Source organism: Brachycentrus maculatus, unplaced genomic scaffold (assembly GCF_059751285.1).
Source record: "Brachycentrus maculatus isolate JH-2025_06_01 unplaced genomic scaffold, ASM5975128v1 h1tg000202l, whole genome shotgun sequence".
Classification (NCBI taxonomy): Eukaryota; Metazoa; Arthropoda; class Insecta; order Trichoptera; family Brachycentridae; genus Brachycentrus; species Brachycentrus maculatus.
Window position 1 is genome coordinate 2,499,655 of NW_028280953.1, and position 19,228 is coordinate 2,518,882.

The 19,228-nt window shown below is 33.3% G+C and overlaps 1 protein-coding gene across 1 annotated transcript; it reads left to right on the forward strand.

Moving 5' to 3' along the window:
* Nucleotides 1-8,056, forward strand: LOC148307301 (arginase, hepatic-like). Its single transcript, XM_088263702.1, has 6 exons — nt 1-281; nt 1,695-1,892; nt 3,657-3,843; nt 5,412-5,522; nt 5,935-6,062; nt 7,572-8,056. Exons 1-6 carry the CDS (start codon nt 101-103, stop codon nt 7,826-7,828), a joined length of 1,062 nt encoding a protein of 353 aa, XP_088119828.1. The 5' UTR covers nt 1-100; the 3' UTR covers nt 7,829-8,056.
* The last annotated feature ends 11,172 nt before the right edge of the window (nt 8,057-19,228 follow it).

Genomic DNA, 19,228 nt, shown 5'->3' on the forward strand with positions numbered 1-19,228 from the left:
AGTCGTTTATGGAATGGTATAACGTCTACATTCAGATAGAAACTGTTGACGCGTCGCCGAGTTTGATAGTTGATTTAGTTTTTAAATAAAAGTAAGTGCAATGTTTAAATCTGTGAAAAGTTTTGGGTCTCTTGTGGCGAGGGTGCAGGTTAGGAGGATGAGTTCGAAAAAGGTCGGGGTTTTGGGGGTTCCGTTCGGCAAAGGGCAGAAGAAGCCCGGAGTGGAATTGGCGCCGTCGATGTTGAGAAAAGCCGGGCTTTTTGAACAACTAAGAGATATTGGTAAGCAAATTCAACAATTAAATCATAATCAAGTATGCTACCCGCACCTTATTTTCGTCAGTTAATTCAATTATTTCATCATATACATCAAAAAATCATGTATAATAATAAAACGTGCATGTACAGTACAACTGACGAGTCTACAAAAAGTTTGTTTAATCGAAAAATGGCAACACAACATTTGTGGTTTAACATGGAGTGCTGATAGAGGAACCTATTGATAAAATCATGGTTTTCAACCCCTGCCTTGTTGTGTATATAACTTAGAAATTTGTCTAGCCTCTCACCAGTCTGATGATGTCAGTAACGACGAAATCCGGCCACTGGACAAACAAAATATATGTGGAAAAAAAATCAAATTACGATAATGTGCGTTTTTGACATCACAACATAGATGAAGATGAATATGGAAGATGTGATCATTTTACACACGTGCAACATGCACCATTCTACCCATGATTGACAACTACACTACTCAATTTTTTTGGAACTCCTACATATATCATTAATCTCATGACAACGTACATATGAGTTCGCAAGAGCCATCTATAGTTGGATTGAGAAAGCTTTTTATCTAGCAGAGACGAGACCCTTTTTGGGTGGATGCAAGATTCGAACCCGGATTATTTTTACATACTGGGAAACGCGTAAAACAAATTTATTTTATTTTATTTATATATGGTAATTTAGGACTTATTTTATCACAAAAAAATATGTATAAGGATTTATGAATTTATTTATATGTTTGTATATATTGCTTAGTAAATTAAATTTCCCTCGGTAACTAGCCTATGATAGGTCATATGCCCTGTAAATAATCCAGTAAATCCTGTAAATATATACATATATACATATATATATATATATATATATATATATATATATATATATATATATATATACATGTAAATATATGTAAATATATACATATATACATATATATATATATATATATATATATATATATATATATATATATATATATATATATATATATATATATATATATATATATATATATATATATATATATATATATATATATATATATATATATATATATATATATATATATATATATATATATATATATATATATATATATATATATATATATATATATATATATATATATATATATATATATATATATATATATATATATATATATATATATATATATATATATATATATATATATATATATATATATATATATATATATATATATATATATATAATTATAAGAATAAAACGAGTAAATATTCTGCACATGATCTCTTGTTGATGTAGTCTTATAAATCTATTTACCTTTATACTCTTTACCATTATATGGTTTTCAATAGTGCATCAACCAAAACCGTTTTTGAAGGTGTACTAGATTACACTGACTTATTAATATTTTCCTTTCAGGTGGACTGGACCTGCGGGACTATGGGGATGTGAAGATCCCCGATGTACTGACTTCCCCCGCGGAGCCCGGTGTGGAGAACATGGACCAGCTAGCCCAAGTATCAGCCTGCAACCGGGAAGTGTCCACCAATGTGCAATCCATACTGAAAGATGGCCGCATATGTGTCACCCTCGGGGGAGATCACTCTATAGGCTTAGGTGAACTACATCATATTCTTCATTTATTTATTCTTCTCCGTCTTAGTCCTCATTACTGAGGCTTGTGACCCTTGTCAAAGAAATCACTTTTTTCCAGCTATCCCTCGCCTGTTTCTGCCTTAACTTGATCACTCCATCGTGTGAGGATCTTCCTTTCCCTCCCTTCCCCTCCAATCACAAGCAGTCGATCCAGACTATCCTCTTTTTTTACCACTTGAGTATTATATTGTTATATATTATTTTGAGAAATAAAAAGACTTTGTGTTTTGATCCACTCACATTTTTATTAATCTCATAATCATCAAAGCACAAAGTTTTTATTTCTCAAAATAATATATCAATATGATCCACAAAGTTAATGCTTTCAATATTCAAAACATTATATTGTTATGACTAGTTTCGGAGGCTATAGATGCTTCCATTAACAGTTTTGAATAAAATATGTTATTGAATTTAAAGTTTATATTCAAATCGGTAGATGGATTCATCTGTTGCGTTCGAAACTAGTCGTAACTATATAATACATAAGTAGTAAAAAACAAGTATTTTATTAAAATTTAATCATGTTTAATCACCACAGTGTGAATTTATGTATTTATTTTAAATCAAACACAGATTTTTTTGAGTCTACTAAGTTGTATTTTATTAACAAAAAACACATAAAAAATTATATTTTGACAATTGTTTCTAATGTAAATATATTTAAATAGACTATTACTGCACATCATCTCTCTCTATGTAAACGCTTGCATGATGCGTTATTGATAAACTAATAATTACATCTACATATAAAAATTCTTAAAAATAATATTACCAACAATTGTATTAAGCTTTAAAATATTAATTTTCAATATGGCCATGTCAATAAACTCTTCCTTTCCCAGAAAATAAACATAAGGGTACATACCTACATCCCCCATTAGCTAGTGTTGTCTCCCATAAATTATTGCTGCACGTGTTAAAACTGTCACTTAGAATTGTATAGCTACATAAGGACCGTAGTCCATTTGATCTTCACATTCGTTTGATAATGCCCTAACAAGGCGAAACAATTGTCACAATATAATTTTTTATGTGTTTTTTGTTAATAAAATACAACTTAGTAGACTCAAAAAATCTGTGTTTGATTTAAAATAAATACATAAATTAAAATGGAGTTCTACAAATTAAACGCCAAGTCAATAAATACAGTGAATGCCTAAACTATAAATAACATTAATAATTTTTATTTATTGTAACTGCAGACAGTTGGTAGAATTCCATATTGAATTGTTGGGTAATATATCCAAAATAAAACAAGGTTTGTTGGATTGAATTCTGCATTTATTTATGTATATCGTAGTCACACAGGAGAAAATGACCAAGTGCATTGTTTTACAAAAACGTGATCATTGACTATTTGATATCTTACTGGCTTAATATTGTCCTGAAAAAATCCCAAAGGATTTTAAACTTGGAAGTATAATATCTTGATTTGTTAAAAATGACTAACTGCATTGGTGTTTATTTTCTTGCAAGCAAAAGTGACTTAAATAGCCCTCCTGAGCATTTTACGTTTTGGTAGTTGGTCACTTTCTCCTGTACGACTACGACACTGAGGTCAGTGTTTGATAATGTCCTAAGAAGATGAAACGCGTAACGTATTTACATATACATAAATAAATGTAGAATTCAATCCAACAAACCTGGTTTTATTTTGGATATATTACCCAACAGTTAATAATTCTTTCTTTAGAAAATATTGCAAGAATTGTGATGTTTCAGGCACGATTGACGGTCATTACAACCACGATGAAAACGTAGTGGTGCTGTGGGTAGATGCACACGCGGACATCAACACCAACAAGACTTCAGGATCGGGATCTGTTCATGGCATGCCTTTGGCTCTACTTGCCAAGGAGCTGAGTGACTACTGGCCGTACCTCCCTGGAATGGACTGGCAGGTTCCCAGGTATATAAATTAATAAAAACGCCAGATAATAACATTTTTAATTTATATTATACTTCTTTACACCAGAATAGTTTTATATTATACAGTGAAACCCCTATTTTATGTTTTTTAAGGGACTGAGAAAAAAAACCTAAATGGAGGGAAAAGGTAAATGCGGGATATCGAAAAAAACATTTTAAATTTATTTATTTTTTGTGAAAATCACATGAAGACGAATTTTTTTTTACCACAAAAACCTAAATGAAGGGAAAATATTAATGGGAGTATGAAAAAAATATTTCGAATCACATTTTTTTGTAAAAATTGTAACGACGTAACAAATAAAACAAATAAAACAAATAAAAAATGTAAACACTGCACCTAAACGATCGCAAATAATGTAAAAAAAAGAAGCACAACAGATCGAACCAAAAACCTAATGACAGGATATTTTCAATGTAAACTGGGGGAAAAAACGAAAATAATAAATGTACAAAAATATATCGGAACTGAAAATATATCGGGACTGAATAGAATTTTGTCCGCCTCCATAGTGTAATGGTCAGCACGCTTGGCTACCATTCTGGAGGTCCCGGGTTCGATTCCCAGGGGGGGGTCAAATAAATAAAAGTGATTTTTTTCACTCTAATATTTATTCAATATCACCCTGGACTGGTACCTGAAGCGGAGGGCTGATCACCTTTCCTTCATGTGTTAACGATCAAGATAACACTGCGTTTATATGCAGTGCCCTATGCACCACTGGGGTGCGGATAAGGGTTTGAAGAAGAAGAAGAAGAAGAATAGAATCTAGGATCGTAAAATCTGGTTTTCGCTGTACGAGTATATTCAATACTAACATTATCTATCCTCATTAGGTATAGGTAAATACCTATTTTGGGTAGCAACATCAACTTTATTTATATAAAATGTGGCATATTTAGTCTTAGTAATGCCTAGAGATTAAGTTTATACAGAAATCTGATTAAAAAACCTAATACTATTTTAAAACACGGAAAATTTACCTAAAATGAAGAAACTGATTTTTTTTAAACTGGCACAGCGTGTGAAACTGAAAAGAATAAATATAACAGAAAAACCTACAAAACATACTACAAAATCATGGAGGTCTATATGATACATGTAAATATTTATTTATTTAAACTTCACGTACAGAAAAGAAATAAGTACATTGGCGGGCTTAATGCTAAAAAGCAATATCTTCCAACCAACCAAAATATCATGTAATTGATGATGTTTCCTGTGTTGTAACATTTTCCAATTCATTGGCCAATTGTCAATTAACTTAAGGGCTAAGCAATTGGCAATTTGCAATTGAAGAAGTTCCTGATTGGCCAACACTAGATTATCCCTACTATTCCCAACACGGATTAAAATAATACATCTTTTTTTTAAGTTAGAAGAAACAAAAAATCACTTAATGATCAATAAACCTAGTACATATTAAGCAAGGTAAATAATAAATGCAACTCCTATCTAGAATTTTTTTTTAAGGGAGTAAAAAACTAGCAAAAGAACTTGATAATTGATTGAGCTTTTTTACCTAATGTATTTATTTCATTTTTCAGATTCTCCATTAGAAATTTGGCTTATATTGGACTCCGCTCTGTAGATAAATATGAGAGAGTTATAATCGATAAATATGGAATCCCAGCTTTCGGTATGGAAGAAATTCAAAGGTTTGTTTCAAATAAGTTAGTGTGAAGTGAATTACAGCCCAGGACATTGATTTCATATAAACATTATTGTTTTCATTATGCAGCAGTGATAACTTTTAATTAAATTCCAAAGACAAATATGTATTTGACTTTTTTTTTTGGTAACTCCCTGAAAATATAGATTAACAACCACATTATAAATGCTAGGGTTACTACCAATAAAAGTACACAAGTAATTTTGAAGTTATCTACAATACATAGTTTCAAACTTCTGTACTGAATCCCAGCACATACTGTTGTTCATTTGTGAGTGATCAGCATATGCAATTTAAATTTGATTACTTTTGTTGTTTCCCTTATATTACAGCACAATCAAACAAATTATATTCAAGTGTGTTTGGTAAATAGAAAATATACATTTTTATTATTTCAGAATTGGTATACCTTCAGTTGTAGAACTGGCACTCCGATATTTGGATCCTCGTGGAGAGAAGTCCATCCATGTCAGCTTTGATATTGATTCCTTGGACAAAATTGAAGCCCCCAGTACAGGAACGTCAGGTTGGTAATTTTTTTGCATTAAAGAAGAAAAAATCTTTTTTGCTTTTTTCTTCGTAAAAAATATACCATACTAATAAAAATAAATTTACCGAATAAAAACTTAACAAAAATTCAACTTAAACCAGAACTCAGTTACCTCATTTTAATTTTTACAGTGAAATAATTCCTTAATATGATAATATCTGACTTTAAGTACTGCTTATATTATTATTCTATTTTATTATATTTTTAGATCAGTTTGAAAACATGCCTGCGCATTAGTTTATACATGAAAACTGAGTAAAAAATTATTTTTATCAAGACTTTTTTATTGATATCTCAACAAAGTTGAAGAAGAATATGAAAGTTTACAGGACTTACGACTTGTCATAGGCTGTTTAAAATAATCACTTTATACACATGCAAAAAGTATTTTACGTTATAAAGTGATCACTTAAAGCAGCCTATGACAGGTTGTAGACCCTGTAAATACCCAGATTTTCATCTTCTTTATATTGAGATATCAATATTTTGTTGTTGATATAAATGACTCCTGAGTGGAGCTAAACAAATTTGTGAAAAAAGATTTGGACACTCAAAATTTTACGAAAAATTATTTTGTTTGAATTTGCTAACCTTATTAATTTACAACATTTTGAGTGTGTCCAAATACTTGTTCACAAAATCTGGATTATCTCCAATTACAGGAGTTATTTTCATATAATTTTTTGACATCTCATCAAAGATGAAGAAGAATATGGAAGTCTGGGCATTTACGGGGCTGACGACCGTCATAGGCTGGTTTAAGTGATCACTTTACACACGTGTAACATTCACCAATTCTACCCATTATTGACAACCACACTACTCAAATTCTTGGAAGTTCTATATATATGAACCAATTTAGAAACCTTGTTCTTGAATCACTAGAACTTCACTAGAGACATCTATTGGTGAGATGTAAAGAAGCTTTTTATTAAGCAGAAACTCTTATACTAGTATGTGAGATCCGAATCCTGGATTATAATCACACACATGAGAAACGCCAGAAAATACCATTTTCATTTTTATTATTAAGCTTATAATTTGACCAGATAATTTATTTACAACATTTTGAGTGTGTCCAAATACTTGTTCACAAAATCTGGATTATCTCCAATTACAGGAGTTATTTTCATATAATTTTTTGACATCTCATCAAAGATGAAGAAGAATATGGAAGTCTGGGCATTTACGGGGCTGACGACCGTCATAGGCTGGTTTAAGTGATCACTTTACACACGTGTAACATTCACCAATTCTATAATGGGTAGAATTGGTGAATGTTACACGTGTGTAAAGTGATCACTTAAACCAGCCTATGACGGTCGTCAGCCCCGTAAATGCCCAGACTTCCATATTCTTCTTCATCTTTGATGAGATGTCAAAAAAAAAAAAACCTTATTAATCATGTAACTTTTATTTTGCTCATATGTGCAAGTCCCTCAAAAAATTAATTAAAAGTATTAATGTTGTACCTATTTTTTCCAGTACGGGGTGGTTTGACTCTTCGTGAAGGGGTGTTCTTAATGGAGCAGGTGTATAACACGGGACGTCTGGCTGCCATCGACTTGGTGGAGGTCAATCCTCTTCTCGGGGAGCCACGAGATGTAGAGCGTACCCTTGAAGCCTCCATTGAAATCCTCAAAGCAGGACTCGGGTTCAGCAGAAAGGGAAGCCTTATTCCAGGAGTTAATGATCTTCCTGGGCTCAAGCAAGACGCGAATGTTTTACATAAAAATGGATAATTGACTGTTTGATAAAACTTCATTATAAAATTTAGATATTATAAGCTGAACTGAAAATACCAATGAATAATCAATCTGTATATTTTATCATTGTGTCAGTAAAAATCCAATGGTATTGCTTTATCTAGGACATATAATTCCCAGGCAGTTATGAATGTGTATAGAATTTTAAAGATGAATTATTGAAGTGACGTCATATATATTTACTAAATAAATTATTTAAACATTTTTTTTTATTGTTTTCCCATCATTCAATAGACATACAAGTTTAAAATCGATTATGGAATATTATTATTTAATTAATCACGTATTTTTTTTTATCAATATGAGAATAATAAATATCTTTTTATGTTTAAAAATATTTGAATGGAAATATTTTTTGATTTTTGAGTTTTGGTAGGTTACATATATTTTGTAAACAAACTACCCCGTAAAAATAACTATATTTGACTGGCTACAAATAAATAAGACTACGTACTCCTTTTGCGCACATGCGCAGTGCGTGCTGTCAAAAACGTCAGGGGGGGTCGACTCGTAAACGTCAGATTGTTCAAAAAACGACCAGAAATGACGAGACACGCTAATACACTAATGCTGGTCACTCACGACGAGGAAAATAGTAGATTTTGTTACATTTTCTCTGGTTTTATAACGTTCAAGTACGAAATTTGGAAAGACGAAAGATTTCACTGCCAACCTGGCGATATGACGCGAAATCATTAGTATATAATGTTTGTATATAAGCTTCGTTCGAGTCTGGCCGGGCGGCCGTTATGAATTCATTGCACAAACTAATTTATATAATTCATTGTAAACAATAAATGACAAGCCGGGTGATCTCGTGTTGAAAATAACTATTATATATTGGAAATGTGAGTACTTCATTATTGGTAAGGCGTTTCCTCTCATTCCGCCGTTTGCCAAACAGCTGTCAAACAAATTACGCAAGAAATTTGTCTCGACTGCTGCTCAAATAAGCGCTAATTAGAAGAAATATGTATTCTATAACCTCCGGAATGACCCCATCAACAGCATTGCAGGTAATCAACTGTTTTTGTTGTTGTTTTTCATGCCTGAAAAACTGTGCAATCTTCTTTGTGTGAAATGTCATTTTGACAGTCCGTTGACAGCGAGTCTGTTTTTATTATTGTTTTTATGTTATATTTTAGGTAAAGTACGGACAACCGGCATAGTTACAAGCACATTTATTGTCATATAATGTTATTTATTGCACTATATGCATATAAAATAAGATTCAACAAACACAAAAGATGTCATTCAAAAAATAGCTACAGCACGTGGCGTATAGATTTTGAAATGGTTTTCCAGTTTTACTTATACAGTTACAAATGTCAATTTACTAGTGGGTGCAATGCTTGGCCATGTTTTGTTCACAAAGAAATAGGTATGGATGATAATTAATAAATAATATTGGATATATGATGTAAGAAGACCAGCCCGACGAAGCTTGCAATCGCAAAACCGGACTGGACTCTTTTGCTGACAAATTTCCAGCCCCCATCTGTGCTCCACGAGTAGTTTTATGATGAGGTTGGAACTCTTCATATCAACCCCTCCGAGAAGCCTGCCACTGTATACCTTATAAGACCATCTTAGTGTATACCGGTGTCTGATATCCTCATCATCGGAGATCGCTCAGTGGGTCCTAATGCTCGCAATTATTTTTCAAACATAAAAACTAATTCTGTAACTTTGTTACCTTTTCAGACTCTTGCAACTATTGGCAAATGACTTGTCGCGGCAGAAGGGTTCCATTTCCCCCATTGTGTTGGCGCTTTGGACAGTTTCATTTCCTAGCGCTGGATCAGAATATATAAACTACAGAGGACGATTCGGCATTGTTTTATTTGGATGTGTAGCCAGTAATTACTGTTTTAGTGTTTGCAGATATGTATAGGCATCTTTCTCATGTCTCTTCTTCCAACCCCGAGGATTCCGGCGCCCCGGAAGGCCGCTGACGACCATTCACCGACTATACTCAGCGGAACTTCGAGACGCCGGACTGACCTGGGAGGAAGCCAAGGAGATGGCGCGTGACAGAGTGACTTGGAGACGACTCGTGTTGGCCATATGCTCCACCTAGGGAGCGAACATGGAAAAAGAAGAAGATAGGCAGATAGATGATATAACCATGAAACGTGTGTTATTGCACAATTTTCTTGGGAGTTATTCATCGTGACTAATATATGTATACTCTCCCTCCTGAAAATAAACATATTATGCTCTTAAATATGTTTTTATTTTGTTCATTAATGACCGAGATCCTTGAAAAGTATCATCCTATCCCGCTCTCTGTGATCTTACAACATTGACCTTAATTTTTTACAGAAATGCAATCTAAAGTAACTAACTGACCATCACGCCGCTTCCGCAGGGATAGGCAGAGAGAATAGAACACCACACCACGCTACTCTTGTCTTTGTACACATTCTTCTTTACGCATCCCCTCACACATCCTCCTCCCAACCCTTATCCGCACCCCAAAGGTGCATAGGGCACTGCATTATATAGAAGCAGTGTTATCTTGATCGTTAAATACACGAAGGAAAGGTGATCAGCCTTTCGCTTCAGGTACCAGTCCAGGGTCATATTAAATATATATTTGACTGAAAAATCAATAATATTTATTGCGACCCTCTTGGGAATCAAACCCGGGACCTCCAGCATGGTAGCCTAGAGCGCTAACCGCTACACTATGGAGGCGGACCTCATACATACCCGCTGATTATTCGGATTCCTGAATTGACCACTTTCAATTATTTTAAATACTTGATCATGCCAAGTTTTGCCCGGTCATCCTCTGCTCATGTTCCCAACAAGATTCGCCTCATAAATTTCTTTTACAGTCCTTCGCTCGTTCGTTTAGATCTTTTATAACTAACTAACTAACCATCACGCCGCTTCAGGCAGAGAGAATAGAACGCCACACCACTCTGTCTTTGCAAACATTCTTCGCCTCTTCCACGTTCATGCATCTCCTCATACATACCCGCCGATTACTACGACTCCTAACCTGACCACTTTCAAGTATTTGGCATACCTGATCGTGCCATGTTTTTCTTGGTCTTTCTCGGCATAAATTTGTTTTACCGTTCTTTCCTCACTCATTCGTTCCACATGTCCAAACCATCTCAACGCACCTTTCTTAATTTTATTGATAATGGTTATCTCCGCTTTGCATTCCTTCCTTATTTCACTATTCGAACATCTATCATACATCGTTTTGTCGCACATTCTTCTGAGAGATTGCATTTCGACTGCACTCAGTCTACTTTCATCCTTCTTTTGCCAACTCCATGTTTTACTTCCATACATTAGAGTTGGAACCAGGACTCCGTTGTGCACTGCCAGTTTAGCTTCCGCTGATAGGCTTTTATTTGCCATAACTGATATTATTAGAGGGTATTTCTTTTTCATCGAGAATTTTAATGACTTCCTTTAATCTGACTCTATCGAATGCTTTAGTAAGACCTACAAAGCAGAGGTAAGCTGTCTTATTGAACTCTATTGCTTTTTTAACTAATTTGTCTAACAACAAATGTGTTGAACTTATTTACGTCCGAGTTCACTCGGTTTCTCAGCGTCACATATTTAGCATATTCTTCTGGTGACGGTGAGCTTCTGTATTTCAGATGGCTTTTCTTCGGCGAGTTCCTTGACTTCATCAGTAAACCATTTTATCAATAATGATTATCTCAGCCTTGCATTCTTTCCTTCTTTCACCATTCGAACATCTATAATACATCTTTTTGCCTCACATACAAATAAAACTAACTAACCATCACGCCGCTTCCCCGCAGGGGTAGGCAGAGAGAATCGAACGCCACACCACTCTGTCTTTGCAAACATTCTTTGCCTCTTCTACATTCATGCATCTCCTCATACATACCCGACGATTATTACGACTCTTGACCCGGCCGCTTTCAAGTATTTAACATACCTGATTGTGCCAAGTTTTCCTCGGTCGTCCTCTGCTTCTTTTTCCAACTACATTCGCTCCATAAATTTGTTTAACCGTTCTTTCTTCACTCATACGCTCCACATGTCCAAACCATCTCAACACACCTTTCTTAATTAATAATGTAATAAATAATAAATAATATATATAAATAATAAATAATGTATGTAAAAATAAAAATAATAGATCAACCTGGCTGAACGGTGATAGTATGCGTGAATAGCCTATAAATAAAAAAAAGACATTCATAATAACAGCAATGGGGGCGCGAGATAGAGACAGGCATGAATATAGAAAGAGGTAGAAAGACATTCGCCGGAGCTAGCGGTTGAGTTCGGCTTCGTCCACAGAACCAAAGATCAATTAACGAACATCTATTTACTTATATTTCTTCTTTTTTTATGGCTATTCACCCTTCTAGCCAGTGCGAGTTATTTTTTATTTATATATTATTATTTTACACTTTTTACAATTTAAAAAAGATAAATGTTTGAGTTTTTATTATTTACAAAAAAAAATTTCAATTTCATACTATTTCTGTGAGCCTGAGCGGCTCATTATTAGAAAGTGGTATGAAATTGTGGTAAAGTGGTTCGAACCGAAAAACTTTGATTAAAAAATCCGAGACACTAGCCACGGGACCACAACCCGATACGATTTAAATTGAAATCGTTTGTTTTCCTGTAATTGGGGTTAGCTTCATTATTAAGTTGGTTTGTTTAGTTAGTTATTTTATATTTTTCATACACATTTACAAATGATTTTCAATTAATTTTGTTTGTTAGGGGAGGTCGATGAGATTGAGATGTTAGTGGAAAATGGAATTGGATTGAGAAGACAATACTTGACATGTAAATTTATCTTATGCTTCTGGATAGCCAGTTGCATCCAAACTATTAGCAGAAATAAAAATTATTACAAACAAGTTTGGGAGGTTAATAAGGTTGAGAGGTTAGTGGAAAATGGAATGCTAATGCTGGAGAGGTCTGAAAGGAAGCCGTCATTAAACGGGCGCCCAATGAAATAAGACCTAGGTCTCCAATTAATGCCCTGCAAGTGCAGGCCTCTGACGCCCCCTCGGAATTATTAACTATCATTTTTTTAAATCAGAATATTATATTTTTTAGTCGAAAATTTAAAGATAAATTTACATGTCAAGTATTGTCTTCTCAATCCAATTCCATTTTCCACTAACATCTCAATCTCATCGACCTCCCCTAACAAACAAAATTAATTGAAAATCATTTGTAAATGTGTATGAAAAATATAAAATAACTAACTAAACAAACCAACTTAATAATGAAGCTAACCCCAATTACAGGAAAACAAACGATTTCAATTTAAATCGTATCGGGTTGTGGTCCCGTGGCTAGTGTCTCGGATTTTTTAATCAAAGTTTTTCGGTTCGAACCACTTTACCACAATTTCATACCACTTTCTAATAATGAGCCGCTCAGGCTCACAGAAATAGTATGAAATTGAAATTTTTTTTTGTAAATAATAAAAACTCAAACATTTATCTTTTTTAAATTGTAAAAAGTGTAAAATAATAATATATAAATAAAAAATAACTCGCACTGGCTAGAAGGGTGAATAGCCATAAAAAAAGAAGAAATATAAGTAAATAGATGTTCGTTAATTGATCTTTGGTTCTGTGGACGAAGCCGAACTCAACCGCTAGCTCCGGCGAATGTCTTTCTACCTCTTTCTATATTCATGCCTGTCTCTATCTCGCGCCCCCATTGCTGTTATTATGAATGTCTTTTTTTTATTTATAGGCTATTCACGCATACTATCACCGTTCAGCCAGGTTGATCTATTATTTTTATTTTTACATACATTATTTATTATTTATATATATTATTTATTATTTATTACATTATTAATTAAGAAAGGTGTGTTGAGATGGTTTGGACATGTGGAGCGTATGAGTGAAGAAAGAACGGTTAAACAAATTTATGGAGCGAATGTAGTTGGAAAAAGAAGCAGAGGACGACCGAGGAAAACTTGGCACAATCAGGTATGTTAAATACTTGAAAGCGGCCGGGTCAAGAGTCGTAATAATCGTCGGGTATGTATGAGGAGATGCATGAATGTAGAAGAGGCAAAGAATGTTTGCAAAGACAGAGTGGTGTGGCGTTCGATTCTCTCTGCCTACCCCTGCGGGGAAGCGGCGTGATGGTTAGTTAGTTTTATTTGTATGTGAGGCAAAAAGATGTATTATAGATGTTCGAATGGTGAAAGAAGGAAAGAATGCAAGGCTGAGATAATCATTATTGATAAAATGGTTTACTGATGAAGTCAAGGAACTCGCCGAAGAAAAGCCATCTGAAATACAGAAGCTCACCGTCACCAGAAGAATATGCTAAATATGTGACGCTGAGAAACCGAGTGAACTCGGACGTAAATAAGTTCAACACATTTGTTGTTAGACAAATTAGTTAAAAAAGCAATAGAGTTCAATAAGACAGCTTACCTCTGCTTTGTAGGTCTTACTAAAGCATTCGATAGAGTCAGATTAAAGGAAGTCATTAAAATTCTCGATGAAAAAGAAATACCCTCTAATAATATCAGTTATGGCAAATAAAAGCCTATCAGCGGAAGCTAAACTGGCAGTGCACAACGGAGTCCTGGTTCCAACTCTAATGTATGGAAGTAAAACATGGAGTTGGCAAAAGAAGGATGAAAGTAGACTGAGTGCAGTCGAAATGCAATCTCTCAGAAGAATGTGCGACAAAACGATGTATGATAGATGTTCGAATAGTGAAATAAGGAAGGAATGCAAAGCGGAGATAACCATTATCAATAAAATTAAGAAAGGTGCGTTGAGATGGTTTGGACATGTGGAACGAATGAGTGAGGAAAGAACGGTAAAACAAATTTATGCCGAGAAAGACCAAGAAAAACATGGCACGATCAGGTATGCCAAATACTTGAAAGTGGTCAGGTTAGGAGTCGTAGTAATCGGCGGGTATGTATGAGGAGATGCATGAACGTGGAAGAGGCGAAGAATGTTTGCAAAGACAGAGTGGTGTGGCGTTCTATTCTCTCTGCCTGAAGCGGCGTGATGGTTAGTTAGTTAGTTATAAAAGATCTAAACGAACGAGCGAAGGACTGTAAAAGAAATTTATGAGGCGAATCTTGTTGGGAACATGAGCAGAGGATGACCGGGCAAAACTTGGCATGATCAAGTATTTAAAATAATTGAAAGTGGTCAATTCAGGAATCCGAATAATCAGCGGGTATGTATGAGGTCCGCCTCCATAGTGTAGCGGTTAGCGCTCTAGGCTACCATGCTGGAGGTCCCGGGTTTGATTCCCAAGAGGGTCGCAATAAATATTATTGATTTTTCAGTCAAATATATATTTAATATGACCCTGGACTGGTACCTGAAGCGAAAGGCTGATCACCTTTCCTTCGTGTATTTAACGATCAAGATAACACTGCTTCTATATAATGCAGTGCCCTATGCACCTTTGGGGTGCGGATAAGGGTTGGGAGGAGGATGTGTGAGGGGATGCGTAAAGAAGAATGTGTACAAAGACAAGAGTAGCGTGGTGTGGTGTTCTATTCTCTCTGCCTATCCCTGCGGAAGCGGCGTGATGGTCAGTTAGTTACTTTAGATTGCATTTCTGTAAAAAATTAAGGCCAATGTTGTAAGATCACAGAGAGCGGGATAGGATGATATTTTTCAAGGATCTCGGTCATTAATGAACAAAATAAAAACATATTTAAGAGCATAATATGTTTATTTTCAGGGGGGAGAGTATACATATCGCTCACTCCTTTCAAGAACGTCATAAATCGAAAATCGTCAATTTTCAGTTGTGCATGTTTTCGGAATGCCCAGAAAATGTACTAAATCCCAGCAAAAAGGCATATTTTTAACTTAATATTTACCCGCTACAAGTAAGAAAGTTTATTATTGCATTTTGAAGAAAAGGTGTTGTTTAATTGTTTTTTTAAATATACTTTTTTAAATATATTTTTCAAATGGAGAAAAAACCTTCAGGTTTCATCTAAAAAGATCTGTTGCATAGTAAAAAGTTCAATAAGTGTCTTGATATTTATTTTTAATACATTGTATTATATTTTTAAACTTTAAAAACGTTCTCCTGAGAAATCAAGTTTTTTGATTTATGACGTTCTTGAAAGGAGTGAGCGATATATTAGTCACGATGAATAACTCCCAAGAAAATTGTGCAATAACACACGTTTCATGGTTATATCATCTATCTGCCTATACATATCTGCAAACACTAAAACAGTAATTACTGGCTACACATCCAAATAAAACAATGCCGAATCGTCCTCTGTAGTTTATATATTCTGATCCAGCGCTAGGAAATGAAACTGTCCAAAGCGCCAACACAATGGGGGAAATGGAACCCTTCTGCCGCGACAAGTCATTTGCCAATAGTTGCAAGAGTCTGAAAAGGTAACAAAGTTACAGAATTAGTTTTTATGTTTGAAAAATAATTGCGAGCATTACGACCCACTGAGCGATCTCCGATGTGAGGATATCAGACACCGGTATACACTAAGATGGTCTTATAAGGTATACAGTGGCAGGCTTCTCGGAGGGGTTGATATGAAGAGTTCCAACCTCATCATAAAACTACTCGTGGAGCACAGATGGGGGCTGGAAATTTGTCAGCAAAAGAGTCCAGTCCGGTTTTGCGATTGCAAGCTTCGTCGGGCTGGTCTTCTTACGTCATATATCCAATATTATTTATTAATTATCATCCATACCTATTTCTTTGTGAACAAAACATGGCCAAGCATTGCACCCACTAGTAAATTGACATTTGTAACTGTATAAGTAAAACTGGAAAACCATTTCAAAATCTATACGCCACGTGCTGTAGCTATTTTTTGAATGACATCTTTTGTGTTTGTTGAATCTTATTTTATATGCATATAGTGCAATAAATAACATTATATGACAATAAATGTGCTTGTAACTATGCCGGTTGTCCGTACTTTACCTAAAATATAACATAAAAACAATAATAAAAACAGACTCGCTGTCAACGGACTGTCAAAATGACATTTCACACAAAGAAGATTGCACAGTTTTTCAGGCATGAAAAACAACAACAAAAACAGTTGATTACCTGCAATGCTGTTGATGGGGTCATTCCGGAGGTTATAGAATACATATTTCTTCTAATTAGCGCTTATTTGAGCAGCAGTCGAGACAAATTTCTTGCGTAATTTGTTTGACAGCTGTTTGGCAAACGGCGGAATGAGAGGAAACGCCTTACCAATAATGAAGTACTCACATTTCCAATATATAATAGTTATTTTCAACACGAGATCACCCGGCTTGTCATTTATTGTTTACAATGAATTATATAAATTAGTTTGTGCAATGAATTCATAACGGCCGCCCGGCCAGACTCGAACGAAGCTTATATACAAACATTATATACTAATGATTTCGCGTCATATCGCCAGGTTGGCAGTGAAATCTTTCGTCTTTCCAAATTTCGTACTTGAACGTTACAAAACCAGAGAAAATGTAACAAAATCTACTATTTTCCTCGTCGTGAGTGACCAGCATAACAAAAACACCGAAACGGGAACGAAAAATACGAGATACCAACAAGTTGTTTGAGAAACCAATACGAGATACCAACAAGTTGTTTTTAGAGAATTGTATCTGTAATATACTTGTTTGTAAATTGTTATATATTTTTTGTTTAAAAGGGCAGAAGGAACATTTAATAAATTGTGTGTTTTTCTGGAATTTTTGTCTGAAATATAGTCATTTGAAAATTCTCTTTTTTGTTTTTATTTAAAAGCATTGTATCGATTGCGATGTATCACACAAGTTTGAGTGTGTAATATTTAGTGAATATATAAAAAATATGTATAAATGTATATATGTTTTTATAAAATATTTATTAATATATACATATATATATAAAAAAAAAATATATATATATATATATATATATATATATATATATATATATATATATATATATATATATATATATATATATATATATATATATATATATATATAAATATATATATATATATATATATATATATATATATATATATATATATATATTTACATATATATATATATATATATATATATGTATATATATATATATATATATATATATATATATATATATATATATATATATATATATATATATATATATATATATATAAATGTATATATATATATATATATATATATATATATATATATATATATATATATATATATATATATATATATATATATATATATATATATATATATATATATATATATATAAATATATATTATTTTACATTAAAAAAAGCTAATAAGTCTGATTATTTGAACAGAAGCCTCAATAAGAAAGACCGTAGAATAAAAAAAAAGAAAAATATTTTAGCAATTCGGCGAGTGACGAATAAGTAAAAAGGGTTCGAATGTAATTTATCATTCAGCGGCTGAGTTTAGAAACTACTAATTGCCTGAACTCTTTTCATAAATGTCGCGTTTTAGCCGTGACCTCTATATTTTTGTTTACAATGAAATAAATAAATGTTGGTTATAAAATTCCTTTTTTTAATATTGATATTATAATTATGTTAATATGTAATAAAACAAATTTTAATATAAATATCATTTGGCCTGAAAAATTAATGGTAAAAATTTCGCCGGGTGGATCCGGCCGCGCCCAGCCGGGAGCTAAGTACCTTCAGCCGGGAGCATCGATTACGGTTTTATTATGTTGCTTGCAATATTTTTTTATATTTTTACTGTTGCCATGATATTGTTAGGAAATCGATTTCGCTTTGAGATTTGCTCTATTCCTCTACATACATCTGCTTTGATTAATTTTTATTTTCTATTTTTATATGTTTTATACGTCTATTTTTATTTTCAATGCCTTAAACATCTTTATTAATCTTTTTCGGTCTGCCGGAATTCATTAGGATTTTTTAAAGATAAAATTATTGATCCGTGTCTGCATATGCTTTTATAAATTTTTAACACTACACTACACTTTTCTCTATGTATGTATTTACGTACCCACTACCTACTTACCTGTAAGTATTTATGCGATGGATTTCCTTCTACAAATAAAAATTATTGCGAAATACACAATAAAACACCTTTTTTAATTTTAAATAAAACATGTAACTTAAATTTTTTTTTTTCTTACTTAAAAAAATTAAAGAGATCCTTGAGCGTCATGAGATTGCGCCAATTTCGTTTTATTTGGTTAAAGTTTATCTCCTCTTCGGGTTATTTGTAATCAATTTCGCGTTTTTTTTTTAAATATATGCATTACTGCACTAAAACCTTTCTCTTCTAAATATGAAGATAGAAAGGCTATTATAGGTAATTTCAATTCTTCCCACAGAATTAGGTATTGATGACGAAAACGTACCCAAAAATC

Bases quoted from the DNA above. Each gene is read 5' to 3' on its own strand.
- LOC148307301 (XM_088263702.1), top strand. From the start codon at position 101: ATGTTTAAATCTGTGAAAAGTTTTGGGTCTCTTGTGGCGAGGGTGCAG. The intron at 1,893-3,656 runs GTGAACTACATC...GTGATGTTTCAG, and splicing joins AGATCACTCTATAGGCTTAG to GCACGATTGACGGTCATTAC. The intron at 3,844-5,411 runs GTATATAAATTA...TTCATTTTTCAG, and splicing joins ATGGACTGGCAGGTTCCCAG to ATTCTCCATTAGAAATTTGG.